Source organism: Anoplopoma fimbria, chromosome 17, assembly GCF_027596085.1.
Source record: "Anoplopoma fimbria isolate UVic2021 breed Golden Eagle Sablefish chromosome 17, Afim_UVic_2022, whole genome shotgun sequence".
Taxonomy (NCBI): Eukaryota; Metazoa; Chordata; class Actinopteri; order Perciformes; family Anoplopomatidae; genus Anoplopoma; species Anoplopoma fimbria.
This window is the reverse complement of record NC_072465.1, coordinates 26,325,695-26,346,233: the sequence shown is the minus strand read 5'-3', so window position 1 is coordinate 26,346,233 and position 20,539 is coordinate 26,325,695. Positions and strand designations below refer to the sequence as shown.

The 20,539-nt window shown below is 39.2% G+C and overlaps 2 protein-coding genes across 3 annotated transcripts; one reads left to right on the top strand and one right to left on the bottom strand.

Annotated features, from left to right (window-relative positions):
* Window positions 1–354: 354 nt before the first annotated feature.
* On the bottom strand, window positions 355–5,444 carry LOC129105569 (boLa class II histocompatibility antigen, DQB*0101 beta chain-like). 2 transcript variants are annotated; one of them, XM_054616660.1, is made up of 4 exons: window positions 5,379–5,444; window positions 2,169–2,459; window positions 707–982; window positions 355–566 (listed from the first exon to the last, which is right to left on the bottom strand). In XM_054616660.1, exons 1-4 carry the CDS (start codon window positions 5,431–5,433, stop codon window positions 442–444), a joined length of 747 nt encoding a protein of 248 aa, XP_054472635.1. In that variant the 5' UTR covers window positions 5,434–5,444; the 3' UTR covers window positions 355–441. The 2 variants fall into 2 exon arrangements, with proteins under 2 accessions (XP_054472635.1, XP_054472636.1); XM_054616661.1 differs by having other exon boundaries at window positions 762–982.
* An 8,715-nt stretch (window positions 5,445–14,159) lies between these two features.
* Window positions 14,160–20,073, top strand: pck1 (phosphoenolpyruvate carboxykinase 1 (soluble)). The gene is made up of 10 exons (XM_054616922.1): window positions 14,160–14,252; window positions 14,707–15,006; window positions 15,515–15,699; window positions 16,727–16,930; window positions 17,328–17,515; window positions 17,599–17,761; window positions 17,867–18,091; window positions 18,373–18,504; window positions 18,640–18,735; window positions 18,947–20,073. Exons 2-10 carry the CDS (start codon window positions 14,783–14,785, stop codon window positions 19,399–19,401), a joined length of 1,872 nt encoding a protein of 623 aa, XP_054472897.1. The 5' UTR covers window positions 14,160–14,252; window positions 14,707–14,782; the 3' UTR covers window positions 19,402–20,073.
* Window positions 20,074–20,539: the final 466 nt, after the last annotated feature.

Genomic DNA, 20,539 nt, shown 5'->3' with positions numbered 1-20,539 from the left:
TTACAGGTTAAAAAAAAAGTTTTGCCAGCAAAGAATTTCTAAGTTTCTAAAAATCCAGTGCAGTAAAGATACAGACATTACACACGCCAGACGTTAGCCAGGTTGAAAAAGCTTCTTCAAGATGAGAAGAAATGGAAATGGTATGAGAAATTAATAATTGTTAATACCGATAGCAGCACAGTTTGTACAGGAGCTTATCAATATTTTGGTAATAACCAGCATCAGTTCTCAACACCTATCACTATTATGAAGTCATACAATCAGGAGTGAAAACAATTTAAATCAAGCTTAGAAAATGCAACAGCAAACTTGTTTTTCTCACTTTCATCTCAGGGCTTCCGTAGAAACGTGCTATATAGACAAAGTCTTCTTCATTTCTTTTTTCAAATAGGAGTAAAATGTAGTCCAGGTTGACTACATCCTCATGACAGTTTATTTGGCTTATATGAGGTTTGAGTTTTTCCTCCTGTACTTTATCAGTCCCGAGGACAGAAACACTGCTCCCAACAGCAGAGCACAAACGCCACCAACCAGGAGGCCTCTCTCGGACCGATCAATGGAAGAGTCTGCAACAAAATAAGAAGAAAAACATCTATTATATATGCATTATACGCAATTCCTTTAAAAGACAAAAATAATGCAGCACTTCAGATAAGAAATGACATTGTATGGTTCCAGAAGAACCAAACCGTAGCCTCGTCCTCACCCCAGTCGCAAACCTTGGGCGCTCTGAGGCTGGCGTGCTCCACCCTACAGCTGACCTTGTCCCGCCGGTCAGGAGTCACCTCCAGGTAAGTGTGGACCTGATACGTCCAGTCTCCGTTTGTCATCACGTCGGTTAAGGTCACGCCCGAGGTCACTTCCTGTCCGTCGTGGAGCCACGTCACCCTGATGTGTTCTGGGTAGAAGTCGTACGCGCTGCACACCAGCATTGTTTTGTCACCGGAGCCGACGGTCTCCGCAAGAGTGACGCTGGGTTCAACTGGAATGAGAAGGGGAAGAGTCTTAACTGAAGGATATCCACTATATGTGAGGCAACAGGGCCTGTGTCTACTGTTTGGAGAGTGTTAACTCAATATTCTGTAATTGCCAGACATTTCTGAAATCAGAATTAAAATAAAACGGTGATGTCCCGCCCCTTTTGGTGGACGACAATGGGACCTTACTTGCAGAAGTCAACCGCAAGATCCCGTTTGTATTGTGCCGTGAATTACACATATGATGTTTGTTAGATCATTTTACACGTCAAGACAGTCACAGTCAGTGTGTGACGGTGAAAATACGTAATTGAAAATAAGACACACCCTAAAGTTGCGTAAGTGACGTCTCTCTCTCTTAAGCTACGGTGACTGTGGGTTAGTACCAGGATGCTCTCTCACCAATAACGGGTCTCGCACTTTCTTTTGCTTCCTGGCTTAGAAAAAGAGTCGCTGGATAAAACACGTCATGTAAGATAATGTTACATGTGGTGACGTAGATCGTGCCAAAACTAAACAGAAGGGGTGCCACAATTTCGTTTCTAAATCCAACCAAATCGAAATCTCATTTTGAACGATCTTTGATTTGGTCCGATTTGACCTTATAGTGTGGTACATAAAAAAAAAAGATATATCACACTTGATACCATGGAGCATCTCTTTTTAAAGAAGATTTTTAAACCATAAATGACAGGTGTCAGGGGATAAAACCAATAATCTGTTGATCTCGTAGTGTTGGGGAAAAAAAATTGTATTTCGAAAATCAAATTGAGAATTGAATCGTGACCTTAAGATCGGAAGTCAAATCGAATCTTTGATGTGGAGAGTCATGACACCCCTACTAGATTGTACCACAACAAACTGTGACTTTCTTGACGTGACAAAAGGTCTTAAAATGACAAACGTCAAAATTCAAACCTGACCAGACAATTATTTGTCTCTCAACGTTGACTACCATACTTCTCTTTTACCCGAAAATGTTGTTTTTGTATTCTTGTTTGCGAATGCTTTAAATGTATAAGATACAATGTGTTAATTACAGTTTTTGTTTTTGTGTAACTTTGGACAGAGTCAGGTTAGCCTTTAGTCTTGATGCTAAGCTACGCTAACCACATCCTGCCTACAGCTCTGTACTTAAAACACAGACATGAGATTGAATATAGATCACGTTTCCAGTGTTTGAATACTCACCCATGCTCTCCTCAGTAATGTTCAGTACCAATCTGACGTTGTCCACACAGATCAGCTGCCTCTCCACTTTCCTCTGCAGAAGGTCGCGCTTGTCCTCATTAAAGATGGACGCAGAGATGAATCCAGCCGGAGTGAAGCCCGTCCAGTTCCCCACTGTGCTGTTGTACTGCATCATGTACTCTTTGTTAAAATACCAGTCGACCAGATACTCCACCTGCTCCCGCTCTCTGGATCGCACGGCGCACCAGAAGTCGGCGTACATGAAGTATCCATTTCCATCAGCGGCAAAAACTGAACGGTAAAAGGAGAAGAAACACATTTTACTTTTTTGAGAGACAGTAGTTTTGTCAGTATTTAATATGTGTTGTGTTTATTCACAAATATTGCTTAAAAGGTACAGTGTGTAGAATTCTAAGGAACCTATTAGCGGAAATGGAATATAATCTTCATGACTATGTTTTTAGTCGTTTCTAATACAAGATGATCTCATCGGAAGGCATATAATAATAACACAACATTTAAAGCACATTCCGCGAGTCACGTTAACGCTTTTCAAGGTTCTCGTGGTTTCATTTCCCACCAAGTCGTTACCGTGAATCGGCCTCATAAAGTTCAGGCAAAAAAAATACTTATGTTCAGGAAAAAAAATCCTGGTTTGGCTGAAAATAAGTACCTGAAATAAGTATAACAACGTAGCAGAAGTACAGAAACCATGTCACCTCAATATAATAAAAATAAAACGCTTTGGGACATGAACACTGGTGTCCTTGTTGAAAGTCCTGTGTCCCACATTAAGCAGTCTTATACTGGGTTCACTGCTCACTTGCTCTGAGCGCACAATGTCAGAATGGCCTTGTCATTGTTCTCTAGGTGAGTAAAACAATGTTAATGTTGAAATTAAGAAACGTCGCATTTTTGTTAGCTAATGAGCCTTTCATATCTACAAAGGGAGCAGGTCCTCTCCACAGAGTCTGCCATGTTGCACCGGCATGTTTATAGAGAAGCAACGAACAAACCAAACACTGACTATAGAAAGATTGTTCGTTTTTAGTTCTCTTACACGCTTGTGAAACTGCGATAACGTGAGTGCAAAACCGTGGTTACCACCAGCCGCTGTCTGACTTCCTATTATAGTACTATTTTTATGGTCAGGATGGCTTCTGAGTGAGGCGAACTGCGTTATCATTGTTTTGCATTCGGCGGCTCACATTACCCTTAGTCTTGAAAAGGGAGGAGTTAGCGGAAGGGGATTTAGTTAGTTGCAATTTGCAACCGCACCACTAGATGGCGCCAATCAACTCAAACTGTTCCTTTAAGTAGTACAAAAAAAATTCCTTCATTCTTTTAAATCAAAGTAAATGATTCTAGAGAGATATTAGCGAGATACAACAATTCTTATTTAGACTGAAATAGCTCAACTAATGTTGTATAGGATGTGAGGAAAAGTTGCACAGAAGATGAATTAATGTGAGCATCACCCTTTTCAAAGTTTGTATGGACCACTGACTTTTGTTTTAAGACAGACTTGAAAACTTGTAAATGTGTTTACTCAGAGTTAATTATTAGGATAACCAAAATATATTTACTCATATATCATGTAAGGTCAAGTTTCAATGCTGTGACTCTGTTACAAGCACACTTCTACTGTCAGCACAGAGCGGAGTTCAACTTCCTCATTTAAAATCACTGGAGTGTTTACAAAAACCAAAAAAAGGAGAAAAAGATGCCCTGAATCTGCAGATCTACAGATGTTCTGCCCGGTACATACAACGTGTGAGGTTGTTTAACGCTTATGCTGCATAAATGGGGAAATAAATGGTGGCAAGAGTAAAAAAAAAAACACTTTAAAAATACTGTGTTAAAAACAAAAGGTATTAGCAGCAAAATATACTATATAAAAGTATCGAATGTAAAAGTGCTTAATTGAAATCAGAAAGGTATTTTTTTAAGAATATAGAGCATTTAAATGCTTTAAAATGCATTATAGACTCTTGGTAGTTAAATGTATATTAATGCATCATACCAATCACTAAGGAAACTCATAACTTTATTTGTTTCCTTAGTTACTTCTTCCACCTATCACCTTTCATTCTGCTGTGTCTTGTTATCTGATTACTTTCTTGTGTATTTATACTCCTGTCTTTTCTCTGTTGGTTTCAGTTCCTCTTTCTTTGAGTTTCTCACATATCCGGGCCGAGCATTGATTTTAACATGACAGCGTGCCACACTGGTTAGCTCACTGCCACAGCGCTGCACTGCTGGCAACCAATAAAAAGAAGTTACCATATTTGGACTGCTGAGTAGTGGCAGTGACCTGTCAATCACAGTAGCCCCGCCCTAAATCATACCCTGCTTTATGGTCTGTTTGACTCTAAATGGAGCATCATTTACTAAATGAACATCATGCTGTATTGAAGAAGACTTGAAACTAGAGATTGAGACCATAAACTCATGTTTACAATGTTTACTGAGGGAATAAATCAAGAGAGAAGTAGAGTCATTTTCTCATAGACTTCTATACAACCAGAGGAGTCGCCCCCTGATGGACAGTAGAGAGAATGCAGGTTTTAAGACACTTCTGCGTCGGCTTCACGCAGCAGAACCGGAGGTTACCCGCCTGTTAAGGGAGTCGGTGAATGGAGGGGAGGTTTATGGTTCTAACAAAGCAACAAACACAAGACTTACAACCATGAGACCGGTGTTCAATACTGCGTCATGGTTCTGTTGCCTAAAACTAACGTTCATAACTAAGGTACGTTTTTTGCCTAAACCTCACTGTATGTAGTTATTTTAAGCCAACCCATGATGTTTTTTCCTTAACCCTAACTAAGTCGTTATGTTGCCCAATGTCCCAATGAAAAAAATGACAATTCGTGTCCCTGGACATGAAAACAAAGAATAGCATTTCGTGAAAATTTCACAAACTGCCATGAGACAGTGTTGCTAATGAGAGATCCCAAAAGTCTGACCTTGCACCTTTAAAGTCTGACCTTCCACCTTTAAAGTCTGACCTTCATTGCATTTAAAGTAGTATTCCATTTACTCCTGTAAATCACATTGTGCATAAAAAGGACATGAGGTAACTGGATATGCAGCTTCTTAACATTTCACTTCCTGAGATGTCAATCTCCCAACTTGTTGTGTTACCCTGATAACTACAAATAACAAATAAGAGATACAAAACAAACGGACCAAAGTAGAACTACTCACCCACCGCAGACCAGGAGGAAAGACCCAGGACCAGCAGGTATGTGGAGCTCTTCATGTTGAAGAGGAAGTTAGACCAGAGTGTTGTGTCTTCTCAGCCGCTGCTGTGCAGTTCATGAATGATTCTTTCCTTTTGACTTCAGTCACTGAAACCTTTGACCCTGATGCTTAAAAAAATGTATCTGTTTAATCCAACCTTTTCCAACCAAATATTACATTTACAAACAATTTTCAACAGTTAGTGCATTTTGGAAGAGCATTACCAACAAAAACAAAAACATCATTACGAAACATTTTCATGAATGCATTTGAAAAAAAACTGTCAATGTGTTTCATTTGTTTGCCAACCGCTCGTAGCCACTAAAGCATTTTTATTATGTAAAGCATGGAAGGTGGATATTTATGGATTCTGTTGTTGAGTTCAGAGTGTCAAACTTTGGTCATTTTATCATGAATAATAACTTTCAAGAAGAAGTTCAAAAAGTTTGGATCCTAAAAATAATGTCAGCTTTCACACAGGAAGCTGAAACTAAACACCAAGGAGGGAACGAAAGTAAAAACTCACTCCTCTGTTACTTTATCAAAGCCCTCACAGTTCCACTCCAACGGTGTTTCTATAGCTTCTTCCTTTTTTTTAGTTGCACAGAGTAGAATTTCATTCTTAAATGGAGGTCAATGTCAACTCATAAATAAAGAAATCAGTAAATTTTGAGGGGAGACACAACAGCAAAAAAAAATGTGTTTTTCATGCAGTGCTCAGTTTTGACATTTTGTTCTGTTTTGCTTCCATAACATGTCATTTTTTCAGATAAGTGGAAAGAAAACATCCAAAATACACATTCAGGTGTTTTTTTACTTCTTTTTCCGTCTGTAGATTTCTAAGTCCCCCAAACGTTACCATTAGATAATGTCTCATTTGCATATTTAAACACAGAGTAATCATGATTGGCTAAAAGTTGTACTGCAAATATAAATGTTGAATAAAAGTAAATGGAAGAAGTTCTGCAAAATTCTACTGAGATCCAATCTTTAGTAGATCTATTTTATTAAAGTGTGTTACTGAAGAACCACCAAAAACCACACAGTGGAGGAGTAGTGTGTTAGAGTCTGTGCCTTATTTAAGAGAGGAACCTTCTCAGTTTCATAAAGTCTCACTTAGTTAGCACCTGCTATTTTGTTTACAATAACATAAAAAAGTACACCTGTCAATGTTTAAAAAATATATTAAACAAATAGTGAGTAGGGATTACGAAAGTGTATGTTTATTAGAATTAAACTATAATTCTAAATAAATGAAAAAGTAGCCAATTAAATAAATAATCTTAACTTTCTTTTGTATTTGTGCATGCCACACGAGGGCGCCTGAATGTTGGTGTTGTTCTGATAATTGAAACTGAATAAAAGAGCCTTTTATATCTGTTGAAGAGAATTGATTTGGTCTCATTTATTAAGTATTTAACATGAATTTGTTTTCCATAACACATGCATAAAATGAAGTTGTGATTTATCAAACGTATATCTCTTTGGCTGGTTTAACTATTCGAGACAGTACTAAAAATGGTAAGAAACATAGATTTATGCACAAATTGTTTCTGCTCACAATTTATATATAAGGCCTGTTGTGAATTGGTTCACGATTTTTAAAAGTGAGTCTCCAGAAAAAGAAAGTTGACAAATCACAGCTGATCACAAATGAAACTCTTTCCAATATGCTTCCATCCACTTTGTTTTATGTGCATTTTATTAAAGACACACAAGGTGGCGCTCTAATCAAAGACATCTGTTCTTGTTGTTCTACATCAGGGGTTTTTACTTGCTCTGCTCTGTCACAATGAAGGTTTTTCAGTGTTTCTATAAAACATAATTGTGACTTCTCAGTTTTACCACCGGCTAGTGGTTGAATACAGTTGAATACACGTAGTTGTGCAGTTAAATCAAATAATTATTCTCCCTCACACACATCACTACGTCTTATTCTGTTCAGCTCTTCTTAGCAAACTAACCTCACAGAATGAAATCACTCTTATGTTGTTCATTCAGGTATTATTATTTTGGCACAAATTCCCTGAATACAATATAGTGTATAACACAAATGACATGATAGAGAAAAGTTGTATTTGTTTTTTCCCTTTTCACAATTTCCATCCATCCAAAACGTTTTCCATAACTTGATTCGTATTTTTTATTATCATTATTGCTGTACCTTTATGCTAAAAGGTCATGTATGCGCTCCTGAAAAAAGTAAAATAATATACATCCATTTGTTAAAAAAAACACCTCACTCAAAAGATCTTAAAGTCAAGGAAAAGAGATATTAATAATATACTATGATTATTATAGAAACGTCTTCTTCTTTAATCAGTGTGGCCTGATCAAAGTCACATTTGCTCAAATTACTCTTGGGCTTTCAAAATTAAGCTAATATTATTTTTCCAAATGTTTAGAGATCTTTTTACAGTGTTTTTTTTAATTTCAAGGCCCAGAGGGATGAATTATTACATTTTCATAAATCTTCCATGATCTCTACTGATGGCTTAAACTGTGTTTTTCCCACTTTTGATATCTTTACAGACGTCAGCATTGTCCAGAGTTACCACAGATTGCGTTGTGTAAAGCATTATGAAAAAGACGCTTCATTGTTTTTCAGCTTCCCTTGTTGTTCTGCGTCGGTGCACTTTGACCTCTTCCACTGCAGCTGCTGTTTGAATCACACGTTGCAACATTCTGACTGACGCTGGTTTACACGTTATACTTTCTTTTCTATCTGCTGCTGTCGTCACTCCAGAGAACACGCTGATGAAGAGCATCAGAGTTCATAAACCAGACTGAACCAGACCAGGATTTTAAACTGTTTGATTTGATGTCCTGCTATGCACTGACGCATTTCTCCTCAGCTGCTGTCAGAAAGCACAGATTTGGGGCAAAATTCACAAAGAATGGTTTGCACTGTTCACAAAAAGATATTGCACTGATGATATAACATCGCAAACAAGCAAATAGCATCTTGCAGCTGAATGCAATTTGCTCTTTTCAATTGAAATGATCTATGTTTGATTATGTTTTTTTGTTTTAAGTCCGGTCCATTCTTGTGAACAAATCACACACCTGACGTTCCTCTTTTTGTAAAACTATAAAGATTAGTACAAGGATTGAAATATGACGATATTTGCTATCTATCATTGGTTAAAAGTAGAGTTTATTCTTTTTCCTGTTCTTGTCCTGCTGCAGAAACTGCAAACATTACTTCAAGGAGTTTTATCAACATGCGGCAATCTGTGTTTTCAGTTAATTGCCTGTCTGTACTTTTTTATACCCTCACAGTGTTATCTCTCTTTACAGATACAACTGGTCAAAAAAACAGAGATAGAAGATTATCTCTGGATATGATAAACATTGTATATACACCCACTTTTACCCACCTTATTAGAACAAACAACACTATGAGTCTATCCAGTTTTTCTAAGTATTATGAAATCCTCAATGTCAATCAGAAGTTGTCTTAACTTTAAATACTGTCATATCAGCTGAAAATCAATAAATTCTCAAATATGATATTTGGTTTGTAATGGTAAACTAATTTTGAAACTCTGAGCCTTTTATTTTTTACACATTTTAAACGAGGTGTATTTGTAACATCTCAAATTGCACAAATAATATAAAGCATTTTAATGTGCTCTATACTATTGGGAGTTTATTTTGGTCCTTGGCATTTAAATGAATCGTCCTTGCCAACACATCCTCCCTCTCAACTCTGTAATAACAACGCTCTCTCAGATGCCCTAAGCTTCAAACTATGACACTCTAGTTTCTCCTCTAGTGTCAATTTTGGACGTGGCAGGAACGGCGTGTCACTTTCGGCGTGTCACTTCCAGCCTGTTACATAGCAAGGTGTCTTTTCAAAATAAACTTCCAACAAAGGTCTACTTAGATTTTATTTATACTGAAGCAACAAAAGTACTTAGTTAAACGAGAGAACGAGTTGCTCCGGCAGTCATGGGCCATGCGGGACAGATTTAACATTTGACTTCTAGTTTTTAAATCAATATCGTGACTGTGACATTGCTTGTAAAAATGTTTGATGACTCTTGTTACCTACATACATATTGTGTTCAAATTTTCACCTGCTAGATGAAAATTTAAAGATAGCACCAAAGTGTTATTATTCATCCTGAGTAGTTCATGAATGTCTGCATCAAATGTTATGGCAATCGATCCAACGGGTGTTTTGAGCTCTTTCACTCAAAACCAGAAAAGTCAATGCTACAGGAAAAGAATCTTCAAAGTCATCGGGATACATCTTCAAGGCACCATAAATGTTTTTCATGCCAAATGTCACGACAGTCAAACCAATAGTATAGATGAGACTGCCACTGAAAAATGTAAGTCACTAGCCACTCGTGACTTTTTACCTAAAGTATAACTAAATAAAGTAAATGGCTTTACTGACGCTACACTGACTGCTTTTTTAAATGTGGATGCTAGTTGGTTAACTGTCTAACAGATCAGACGCCAGAAGGTGAAGTTTTCAGCGTAACATTCTGAAACAAATCTACCTGATCAGAGTTTCAGTGAAGCAAAGTTTGAGAGGATTTTCTGTAAATACGCTGCACAGCTCACATTAGACTATACAAACCAAAACTCAGAACCTTGACAGCCGTCCGTCATCTCTGACTGCAGAGGCCCTGCTGATAAACAAGTTCAGGTTTCACCAAGAGGAGCTCTTTCATGTTGCGGGACTAATAAAGGATTATCTTATCTTATCTTATCTTATCTTCATAAACGACATGTGTTTTGTTGATAGAAAACATGACTGACATCTTGTAGTTTTGACGGTTGAAATGTTGACTCACAATCTCACGGTAGAACACTGAGCATTAAGTTGATTCACATGATACAAATATTGGTCTTTTTTTCTTTTTCTAGGATACAGATGTTGCTTCACCAGCTGCATACTGACAAAACAGCCAAAGTCCTGAAACATCAGGTCTCTCTGAGCCAGTTTAACATAAAATCCTTGGCTTATGTTTGACTCCGTCATGCTGTTCAACGTTCCAATAAATAAGCTCACGTTACGCCTAAACCGTGCGGACATATCAGCAAGTGTGTCGTAATCGTTTGGAGACATTTTGTCCCACGATGTCGGCTCTCATCGGGTCACGTTGATTGAGACAGAATTATTCTTATGTTTCTGATTATGTTACGAGAAAATGCACTGCAGCGGTTTTCATGGAATTTTGACTTTTCAGTTTGTTGCAGTGATCGAATAGACGATAGTATGAAATATGAAGCTAGAACTTGAAAATTAGGTGTGTGACCCCTTTATTTAATATGTTGTGGTTGCACTGTTCAGACAGCAACACACACACACACACACACACACACACACACACACACACACTCACTTACACACAAACACGGCTCACAAAATAACATTATCAGTTGGTGTAATTTGCTCAGTCAGCATTTCTCTACAGGTGTTTTTGAGCCAGAAAGGTCGTAAGCAGGCTGAGACACACACACACACACACACACACACACACACACACACACACACACACACACACACACACACACACACACACACACACACACACACACACACTTTTTCTGTTTTTATGATCTTATTTTGAATATTTTTTCTATTCTTGTGAAAGACTTTATGATCTTTTTCTATGGAAGGTGTTATATTAGATAACAGGGTTCCCACTCTTTGCTGGAATTTTCTTTAAATGTAAAAGATGTGTACGCTCTGGCTATAACTTATCTATAAAATCATGTACATTTTATGGTTAGTGTAAAGTTACATCATTATTATTATTCTGAGTTTTGTCCACTTAACTCAGAATGTCATCCAACCTGCATGGTCTACCTCGTTACGTGACTCGGGTGGATGTTCACAGAGTTTTCACAACATAAGTAAGAGCAGCGTTCAAAACACTCTCGTCTATAAACCTCCATGTTAGCGTTAATATGACCCTGAACTTAACTTCTTCCCTTTTCAGGTGGGAATGTTTTCTGTTTTTGGGAGCTCTGACATATAGGCTAGTAGTCAATTGGAAAATAGGAAAATTATGTCATAATATCACACAAGATTTTCTATTTGACTTTTTCTCGCAACCACACTAAATTTAAATGGAAATCAAGTTTCGAGTTAGGAAAATGTTAAAAAAAATCCTACTTCATGTTACCGTTCATCCTCTTTTTTTTTACTTTTACTTTTTTTTTATTTTTATCTTATCTTTATTTATTTTTTTTTTATTTTTATTTTTATTTTATTTTTATTTTTATTTTTATTTTTACTTAAGTTTTAATTTTAATTTTAATTTTTGTTTTTATTTTATTTTACTTTTTTTTTTATTTTTACTTAAATTTTAATTTTAATTTTAATTTTAATTTTTACTTTTGTTTTTACTTACATTTTAATTTTGTTGTTATTAATATTGTTAGGGTTATTATTTTCTGATTATGAAAAATGTAAACTTTTATAATAAATTAATATTATAAATATAACAATACCATATCTATCCATTCTTCATGAACAATGCATGATGTGAGTAGCACTGGTGGCTGCTAGATGCTTATAAATGGCTTTAAACTAAACTCTGTTGAAGTCATCAAGGTCTCTATTGCTAATTTACATCTAATGAGTGGAGGGGTACGTTTTCTGTTGCTCTATTTTCTTTTAATTATTGAAGGGCTGGTATATAAATAGGGCTAAATTAGTTTTAGCTAGTTGTACCTAATAAATGAAAAAATGCATTCCTAAAGAAAAGTTTGTCTCTTCCTGATTGACTCAAGTACAATCAGGTGAAATAAAAGTACTACATTCTGAGTACAAAAACACACTCAGGTACGCTGACACTGTTTCCACTGTATTCAGATCCTCTAATCTGGATGCATAATGTCATCAACAGATTGTAAGAACACAAAGAGGCTGAGATGTATTCAAATCTCTAATTTGATGAGACATGATGAGTCCTGTGTTTGTTTGACCCTGCTGCTGAAGGTGGACATTCCTGCTCGTAATACTGAGTCTGTTGCTATATGAGCTTCTAATAATGAGTTCCGTGTGCTGCTCGTTGACATGTACTGACGGATTCTTTCACCAGTCGCCAGTTTATAAACTAATTTCAAACCACTATGAAGATTAATAATAAATAAAAAGATAAACCAATAATAATCAATAATGTAAAGTTAGTTATAATGATGATAATAATAATAATAATATTAATAATCAGATTTTCAGACCTTCATGTCTACTACAGGATTTTTAATTTACTAACTGAACATGAACTGCAAAATTATAATATAGTTAAATCAGAAAGAAATATGTAATACATCAGCTTAGTTTCTTTAATCATCAGAGTCTGTGCACTACAAAAGAAAATGGGACTCGCTTTCCTTTCCTCTAAGAAATACAGTCGTACAGTTCAAACAATCCGTTCTCCTCCTGAATGTTTGGCTTCTGTATAAGTGAGATGCATCATGACTCAGAGCCATAATTTAGTTTAATATGCAAATATATTAGACATTTTCTTACCATTATTCTTCAGACTAAATTAGAAGCTCATCGAGAACTGTGTTAATTTAGTCGGATCATTAGAACTAATAATACTACAATAACTACTGTAACTAATACTGCTACTTTAAAATAAATCTATTAATACTTCTAACCTTACTCCGGATCAACTATCAGTGATTTTACCTTTAAAGGCTAAATGTGTCTTTTGACTGCTACATGCACGCACACACACACACACACACACACACACACACACACACACACACACACACGCACACACACACACACACACACACACACACACACACACACGCACACACACACACACACACACACACTCATTCCTTAGACTCATTCCAACCTTTGACCACACAGGTCGAGCCTCCGCCTGTCAGCCAATAGAAACAAGCCGAGTCAAGGCACTGCCACCGTCACACCCCGGCCTGACAATGTGGAACCCTGAACTTACATCATTTTCGTGATGTGGGTCAAAGTTCAACAGCAGCTGCTGCAAAGAGGAAGAGAGTTTCCACACCGAGACGACAGGCAGAGAGAGAGAGATGGAAATACTTAATATTACACAATGGTTTGTTAGATTTAATCCTGTTATCGGACATGAAAGAACAAAACAATTAAATACATTTTTAAAAGTGAAGGAATCGATGAGAGACAATCAATTTGGTGTCAAGAATTTGCTGACTCAGCAGAAAAAAAACATGCTATTTTCAAACACTTTTTTTTACTCCTGAGAAAATAATTATACTAATAGTAATACTACTTCTACTACTTCTAATATTATTATTAATAATAACTTTATTTATAAAGCATTTCTAAAAACAGAATTTACAAAGTGCTTTTTACAGACAAAACAATTTATTATAAAACATATAATACAGGGATAGTTATGAACACACGTGTTTACTTCAGTGTCTCTTATTGTTTTTAAATATATTTTTGGGATTTTTTTTATTACAGTTCTGACTTTATCTGGGTTGCATGTACAATTTAAACTTGCATGCTTTGAGAGGGGAAAAACCAACAAACTATACAAACATCCAGACTTTCCCTTTCATAGACACAGATAGTGACAGCAGTCTGTCAGTCTGTCGTTGGGATCTGAGCCCAGCTATCAGTGCTGAACTGGGAGGCAGAGGAAACCGGTTACTCCTCCTCCCCCCTCCTCCTCCTCCCCCCTCTTGTGGGACATCCCAGGGTATAAAGAGAACAAACCCTCTCCACAGCAGATACAACCGACCAAGAAACCGTCCTCATCTCTCCTGAATAACCAGCCGTCAGAGACTCCTCAGCTGATGAGGCCAAGCTAAAGGCTCCCTGCTCCAAACGAACTACCAAAGGTAACTTGATGCTCTTTCTTTTCAGCGCTACTTTTGTGTGTAAGGTGAGGAGGGATGTGCTGAGTGAAGGGGGATCTGTTGCATCACTCCGAGTTTGTCCCACCTGGAGGCTGCAGGACTTCTTAGAAATTTGATGTTGTGTTTTATATGCAGAATATTATAAATCCAACAGCTCAAAAAGGACAAGATGAGTGAAGAAAGATGGAAAATGGATTTTTTTTTATTTTTAAACGTATGTGCTAAACTTTCTTCTACTTGTTTTCTCTTTTACCCCTCCTTCATCCCTCATCTCTTTTATTTCCCTTGTCACACTCTTGCAACCTTTTCTCCTCACCCTTATTATGCTGTTCTTCTTCTCACTCTCTTTTTGTTTACCTATCCGCTCCTCATTTTTACCCATCTTCCTCTCTCCTTTCTTTCCCACCCTCACCTAAACCTTTTACCCTCTCTCAAGCTCATCCACTCCTAGACTTCCTCCAGTCTTTCCTTCCTCCGTCTACCACCTCGCTCTCCAGACTCCTCCTGCCACCATGCCTCCTCAGCTTCCATCCCAGAACCAGAACGGCCCCAGGATCCTGCAGGGCGACCCCAGCACCCTCAGCCCGGCCCTCAAGGAGTTTGTGGACGCCAACGTGAGCCTGTGCCAGCCGGACTTCCTCCACATCTGCGACGGCTCCGAAGAGGAGAACAACGCCATCCTGACCCAGCTGCAGGAGCAGGGGATGATCAAGAAGCTCAACAAATATGAGAACTGGTAGGTGGGCCGGGGTTTGATTTAAGGTGGTTTCTTCAGTGGAAACAGTCTGAAATGTGGTAATTTATCAGAGGGTTGGAAACGAGTTTGACCATGGTGAGGTGAAAGAAAGGTTTACTGACGACATTCCCCATCTGCTCTGTGAAACAACAACACGTCCTAAATGGATTTTTGACTATCAGCTGTGTGTTTAAAAAGAAAAGAAGAACATGACAGTGGTAACCCAGTTGGCCAATTTCCCCATCAGTGCATCACTAAGTCGTCAGCAGCTGTTGAAATGAACAACATAAGTGCCTAAGGTCAACATTCTGACAAACCAGTACATCCAGTTTGTTTAGTCACATCACTGGATTAGCAACAGGCACACTATTGCTCCAGGTGTTTTTGCTCCATTCTTGAATATTCATCCTGCAAGAAAACATGTGAAACTTGTCCCTCTGATTTGCAAATGAAAGAAATGCTAAAATGTAATCAAATATCCCTCCCCGCAACCTTCCTCCTCCTGCAGCTGGTTGGCCCGGACCGACCCGAGAGATGTGGCTCGTGTGGAGAGTAAGACTGTGATCGTGACCCCGGACCAGAGGGACACGGTGCCCACGCCGCTGGAGGGCGGAGTCAGCCAACTGGGCCGCTGGATGTCCCCGGAAGAGTTCGACAAAGCGATGGCTCAGCGGTTCCCCGGCTGCATGAAAGGTACCAAGGAGAACAACATAGGACCCAATTTAACCCTCAACTTTAATCCAGAACAAATGGAAAAAAATCTACTTTTCTGGATAAGAAGTTGGAGTTATTGTCTCGGCAATTATGAGTTATTATACAGCATTATTCTCTAGATCTTATGTAAGCAATGAACCATAAGAGGCCGTGATTTCCAGTGATTTTCCAGAAGCTCGAGCTCAAGTGGCGTATTGCTTTTCTAACACAGTTACTACATATACCTGGCATGGTTTCATTACACACAGAAACAAACATAAATATGCAATGGTTCATCGATGACAAATTCTCCTGCCAAGAAATGATGTTCTTCTGAGACATTTAGCAGAACGATGACCAACCGTGACGCAGTGGAGAGCATTAGTAAATGACTCAAATTTTACTGGATTTCGCAATAATTGTGCTATTGTTGGAGTAGAGTTCAATCCTGTAAGCGCTCTTCTTTGCTGGTAGAGGTGTGTTTGACTCTGATTAGCAAAATTTGATCTCTAGTATAACTAAAGAAATAGATCTCATCTTTTCATGCAGTTATAACTACATATGTATCTACCATCGGCAACTATTATGCTCCTTTTCCCTAATAACAACAAACAATCACCATTTTCTTCTGTACTAGTCAGATGACCACGGAAAACAGTTTAATGTCAGTTCTACAAAGCATACTCTGCTTTATGGTCTGTTTTAGTCTAAATGGAGCATCATTTACTCAATGAACATCATGCTGTATTGAAGAAGACTTGAAACTAGAGATTGAGACCATAAACTCATGTTTACAATGTTTACTGAGGGAATAAATCAAGTGAGAAATAGGGTCATTTCTCATAGACTTCTATATAATCAGACTTCCTTTTGCAACAATAGTAGTCGCCCCCTGCTGGCCATTTGTAAGAATGCAAGTTAAAGGCACTTCGGCATTGGTTGCATAGTTCAGAACTGGAGGTTGCCCACTGGTTAAGCCTTCCTTAGGTAAAAACATTAAATATTGATGATCTTTCTCTCTCCTCAGGTCGCACCATGTACGTGATTCCCTTCAGCATGGGTCCGGTTGGTTCTCCGCTCTCTAAGATCGGAGTGGAGCTGACGGACTCCCCCTACGTTGTGGCCAGTATGAGGGTGATGACCCGTATGGGGAAGGCCGTGCTGTCCGCTCTGGGGACGGGCGAGTTCGTCCGCTGTCTGCACTCCGTCGGCTGTCCTCTGCCCATTAAAAGTACGTCAACAACATCAGCTATAACTGAAAATGACTTCTGTGGCACTTACAACCACTGTTACTGCTGATACATCATTTAGTTGTTTCATACCCTTAATACTACTGCCACTGATACAACTTTTGTTATATTTGCTTAAAAACGTAGTAGTAACTTATATTACTACTTCTACCTGAAGTACTTCAACAACAAGTACTGATTACAGTGCTGTCATTACTGCTACCACGAATGTTACCTAGCTGCTATAACGAACATTGCCACAACCAATGCTACAACTGTTGCTACTTTAGGTATTACAACCTATACAACTACTACCAATGATTACCAGTTATATGTAGTAAAACCTGTGTCCGTCCTTCGAACTTTCCACTGATTCTGATAAACCGATTTGTCTTCCAGAGCCCTTGGTGAACAACTGGCCGTGTAACCCCGAGCAGACGTTAATCGCCCACATCCCCAATCGCAGGCAGATCGTCTCGTTCGGTAGCGGTTACGGAGGAAACTCCCTGCTGGGGAAAAAGTGCTTTGCTCTGCGCATCGCCTCGCGTATCGCCAAGGAGGAAGGCTGGCTGGCTGAGCACATGCTGGTAAGGAATGACAATGAAAACATTTAACATATAGTAACCTTTCCCACGAGAATGTGACTAAACCGAATGTCTCTCCTGCTCAGATCTTGGGCGTCACCAACCCTGCTGGAGAGAAGAAGTACATGGCGGCGGCCTTCCCCAGCGCTTGCGGAAAGACAAACCTGGCCATGCTCTGCCCAACGCTGCCCGGCTGGAAGGTCGAGTGTGTGGGAGACGACATCGCCTGGATGAAGTTTGACGACCAAGGTGAGAAATCCCAAAGACTTTGGGATCACTGACGTTAAAATGACAAAGATAATAGTAACAATAAAAACTCTTCCAATATTCATTATGTATATTGTTCCTCGCTAGGCAATCTGCGTGCAATCAACCCTGAGAATGGCTTTTTCGGAGTCGCGCCTGGCACCTCCGCCAAGACCAACCCCAACGCCATGGAGACCATCATCAAGAACACCGTCTTCACCAATGTTGCAGAGACCAGCGACGGCGGTGTGTACTGGGAGGGCATGGACCAGTGTCTGCCCGAGGGAGTCACCATCACTTCCTGGAAGAACAAGCCCTGGAGCTCAGAGGATGGTAAGAGTTTGTGAATTTGTTTAAACATCTGATTAATAGGATTACATAGATTATGTTCTGAAGTTAGTGCCAATTATAGATGAAGGTTTTCAGTCAGCGTTTTTCAAATTGTAGACGTTTAAGTTTCCAAAACCTCAACCAAAAACTTAATTATCATCCCTCGAGAGAACTGATCTCTCTTTTTGTCAATGTATACAGGAATGGAGCACTTTTACTGAATTATAACTGATTCATTTGTCAACTTCATTAAAGTTAAAAACTGTCTGTCTGTCTCTCTTCAGGTGAACCTTGCGCTCACCCCAACTCTCGTTTCTGCACTCCGGCTGGGCAATGTCCCATCATCGATCCACTGTGGGAATCCCCGGAGGGAGTCCCCATTGAGGCCATCATCTTTGGAGGGCGCAGGCCAGAAGGTGAGCAAGAAACTGGAGAGGGGAGGATAGAGATTGGATCAAATAAGTAAAACTAGAGAAGGGAAAAAGATGCAATGGCATGTGAGAAAATGACGGGATGATACTAATTAAACTCCTGACTCTGCTTCCATTCAGGCGTCCCTCTGGTGTACGAGGCTTTCAACTGGCAGCACGGCGTGTTTGTTGGAGCAGCCATGAGGTCAGAGGCCACCGCTGCAGCTGAACACAAAGGTCAGTGTCTAATCTTTCCAATGACGTCTTTGATGTGATCACCATTCAATGGATTTTAAGGGGTTTCTTCACCCTGAGGATTTGAAGGACTACTTTCTTGGACGTTTTTTAGTCTATCTATAAAGTGTTTATGGATTTATGTCCCAGAAGATAAAAAAAAAAAAGAGGTACTTAACCATTCTACCCTCTTTGTCTCCCTTATTTTCTGCAGGCAAGATGATCATGAACGACCCCTTCGCCATGCGCCCCTTCTTCGGCTACAACTTCGGCCAGTACCTCTCTCACTGGCTGAGCATGGCCGACCGCCCCGGCGCCAAGCTCCCCAAGATCTTTCACGTCAACTGGTTCCGCAAGAGCCCCACCGCCGGATTCCTCTGGCCCGGCTTCGGCGACAACATCCGCGTTCTGGACTGGATGTTCCGGCGGGTGAACGGCGAGGACTGCGCCATGCCGTCTGCCGTGGGTTACCTGCCCGGCAAGGACTCACTGAACCTCCAGGGCCTCCAGGATGTGGACCTGAACGAGCTGTTCTCCTTGGATCAGGAGTTCTGGCAGAGGGAGGTGGAGGAGGTGAGGAAGTACTTCACCACGCAGGTGAACGACGATCTGCCCATCGAGGTGGCCCAGGAGCTGGAGCTCCTGCAGCAGAGAGTGAAGCAGATGTAAAGAGAGCTGGAAAAAACAAAGCATGTTGGCAAATCTGAAGGAGCTTTGATTCTAGAACGACATATCAGAATTTGAGTAATTCTAGAATATTGTCATCGTTATGCAGATAATTCCTTCCTTTGAGGTTGAGCCTTAAAACTGAAATGAATAAGGACAAATTCTCCTCTGATAATTCTTTCAACTGCTACACATTCTTTAACTCTACGTTTTTTCTCACTGGCTAGAAATCCTCCTATTTTTGTCAGATTATTAATCTGAAAACGATTCTGTTAAAATTGGGCTGGAGATGTTGAGATGATATTTGTGAACATGTAGAAATTGTAGACTTAACAAACATTCCTCGCTGTGCTCGTCGTTAATATGAATATGAGCCACGTGGTACCAAATCAAGACTGCTGATCTGAATGGGAAATGTTTCCTTTCCATCCATTCACATGATGTTGTATCAGCGTTATGTTTTAAACCGTTGTTCCAATGTATTGTCTTACTGAATGTCTGAATTCTACTATTTAATAGTAACTTATTATGAGCGCACATCACTGAGTAAATGAGTCCATGTTAGTTCCTGTGTTGTTTGAGCCCCCTGAACATGGGGGAAATGTTTCTGTTCCTGTCTTTATTTTTTGTCTTAATTTATTTTTATACACTGCCCGTACCTCTTGGTTCTGTTTTGATGGGAGAGAACAATAAAAGTATTTCCATGGATCCAGTCTTGTTGTTGTTTTATTAGTGTGGAACCAAGCTGCAACCTCTGGTTCTGAAAAGTGAAGCTAACGCTGAAGCGTCTTACACTTGCATTCTTTCTACTGGCCATCAGGGGGCGACTCTTCTGGTTTCAAATTATCGTATAGAAGTCTATGAGAAAATGTTCCTACTTCTCTCTTGGTTTATTCCCTCAGTAAACATTGTAAACATGAGTTTATGGTCTCAATCTCTAGTTTCAAGTCTTCTTCAATACAGCATGATGTTCATTTAGCAAATTATGGTCCATTTAGAGTTAAAAAGACCATATATATGGCGTCTCTACCACATGGGCACTCCTCCGCAGACCAAATATTGTCACTTCCGTTCAATATTGCAAAAAACTAAGATGGCGACGGCCAAAATTTAAGATAGTGACTATCAAAATGACGAACTC

Coding starts and splice junctions, on each gene's coding strand:
- LOC129105569 (XM_054616660.1), bottom strand. CDS start 5,433: ATGAAGAGCTCCACATACCTGCTGGTCCTGGGTCTTTCCTCCTGGTCT. Junction 2,460..5,378: donor TTCCTCCTGGTCTGCGGTGG/GTGAGTAGTTCT, acceptor TTTACCGTTCAG/TTTTTGCCGCTGATGGAAAT. Junction 983..2,168: donor CATTACTGAGGAGAGCATGG/GTGAGTATTCAA, acceptor TTCTCATTCCAG/TTGAACCCAGCGTCACTCTT.
- pck1 (XM_054616922.1), top strand. CDS start 14,783: ATGCCTCCTCAGCTTCCATCCCAGAACCAGAACGGCCCCAGGATCCTG. Junction 17,762..17,866: donor GATGAAGTTTGACGACCAAG/GTGAGAAATCCC, acceptor GTTCCTCGCTAG/GCAATCTGCGTGCAATCAAC. Junction 18,736..18,946: donor CGCTGCAGCTGAACACAAAG/GTCAGTGTCTAA, acceptor TATTTTCTGCAG/GCAAGATGATCATGAACGAC.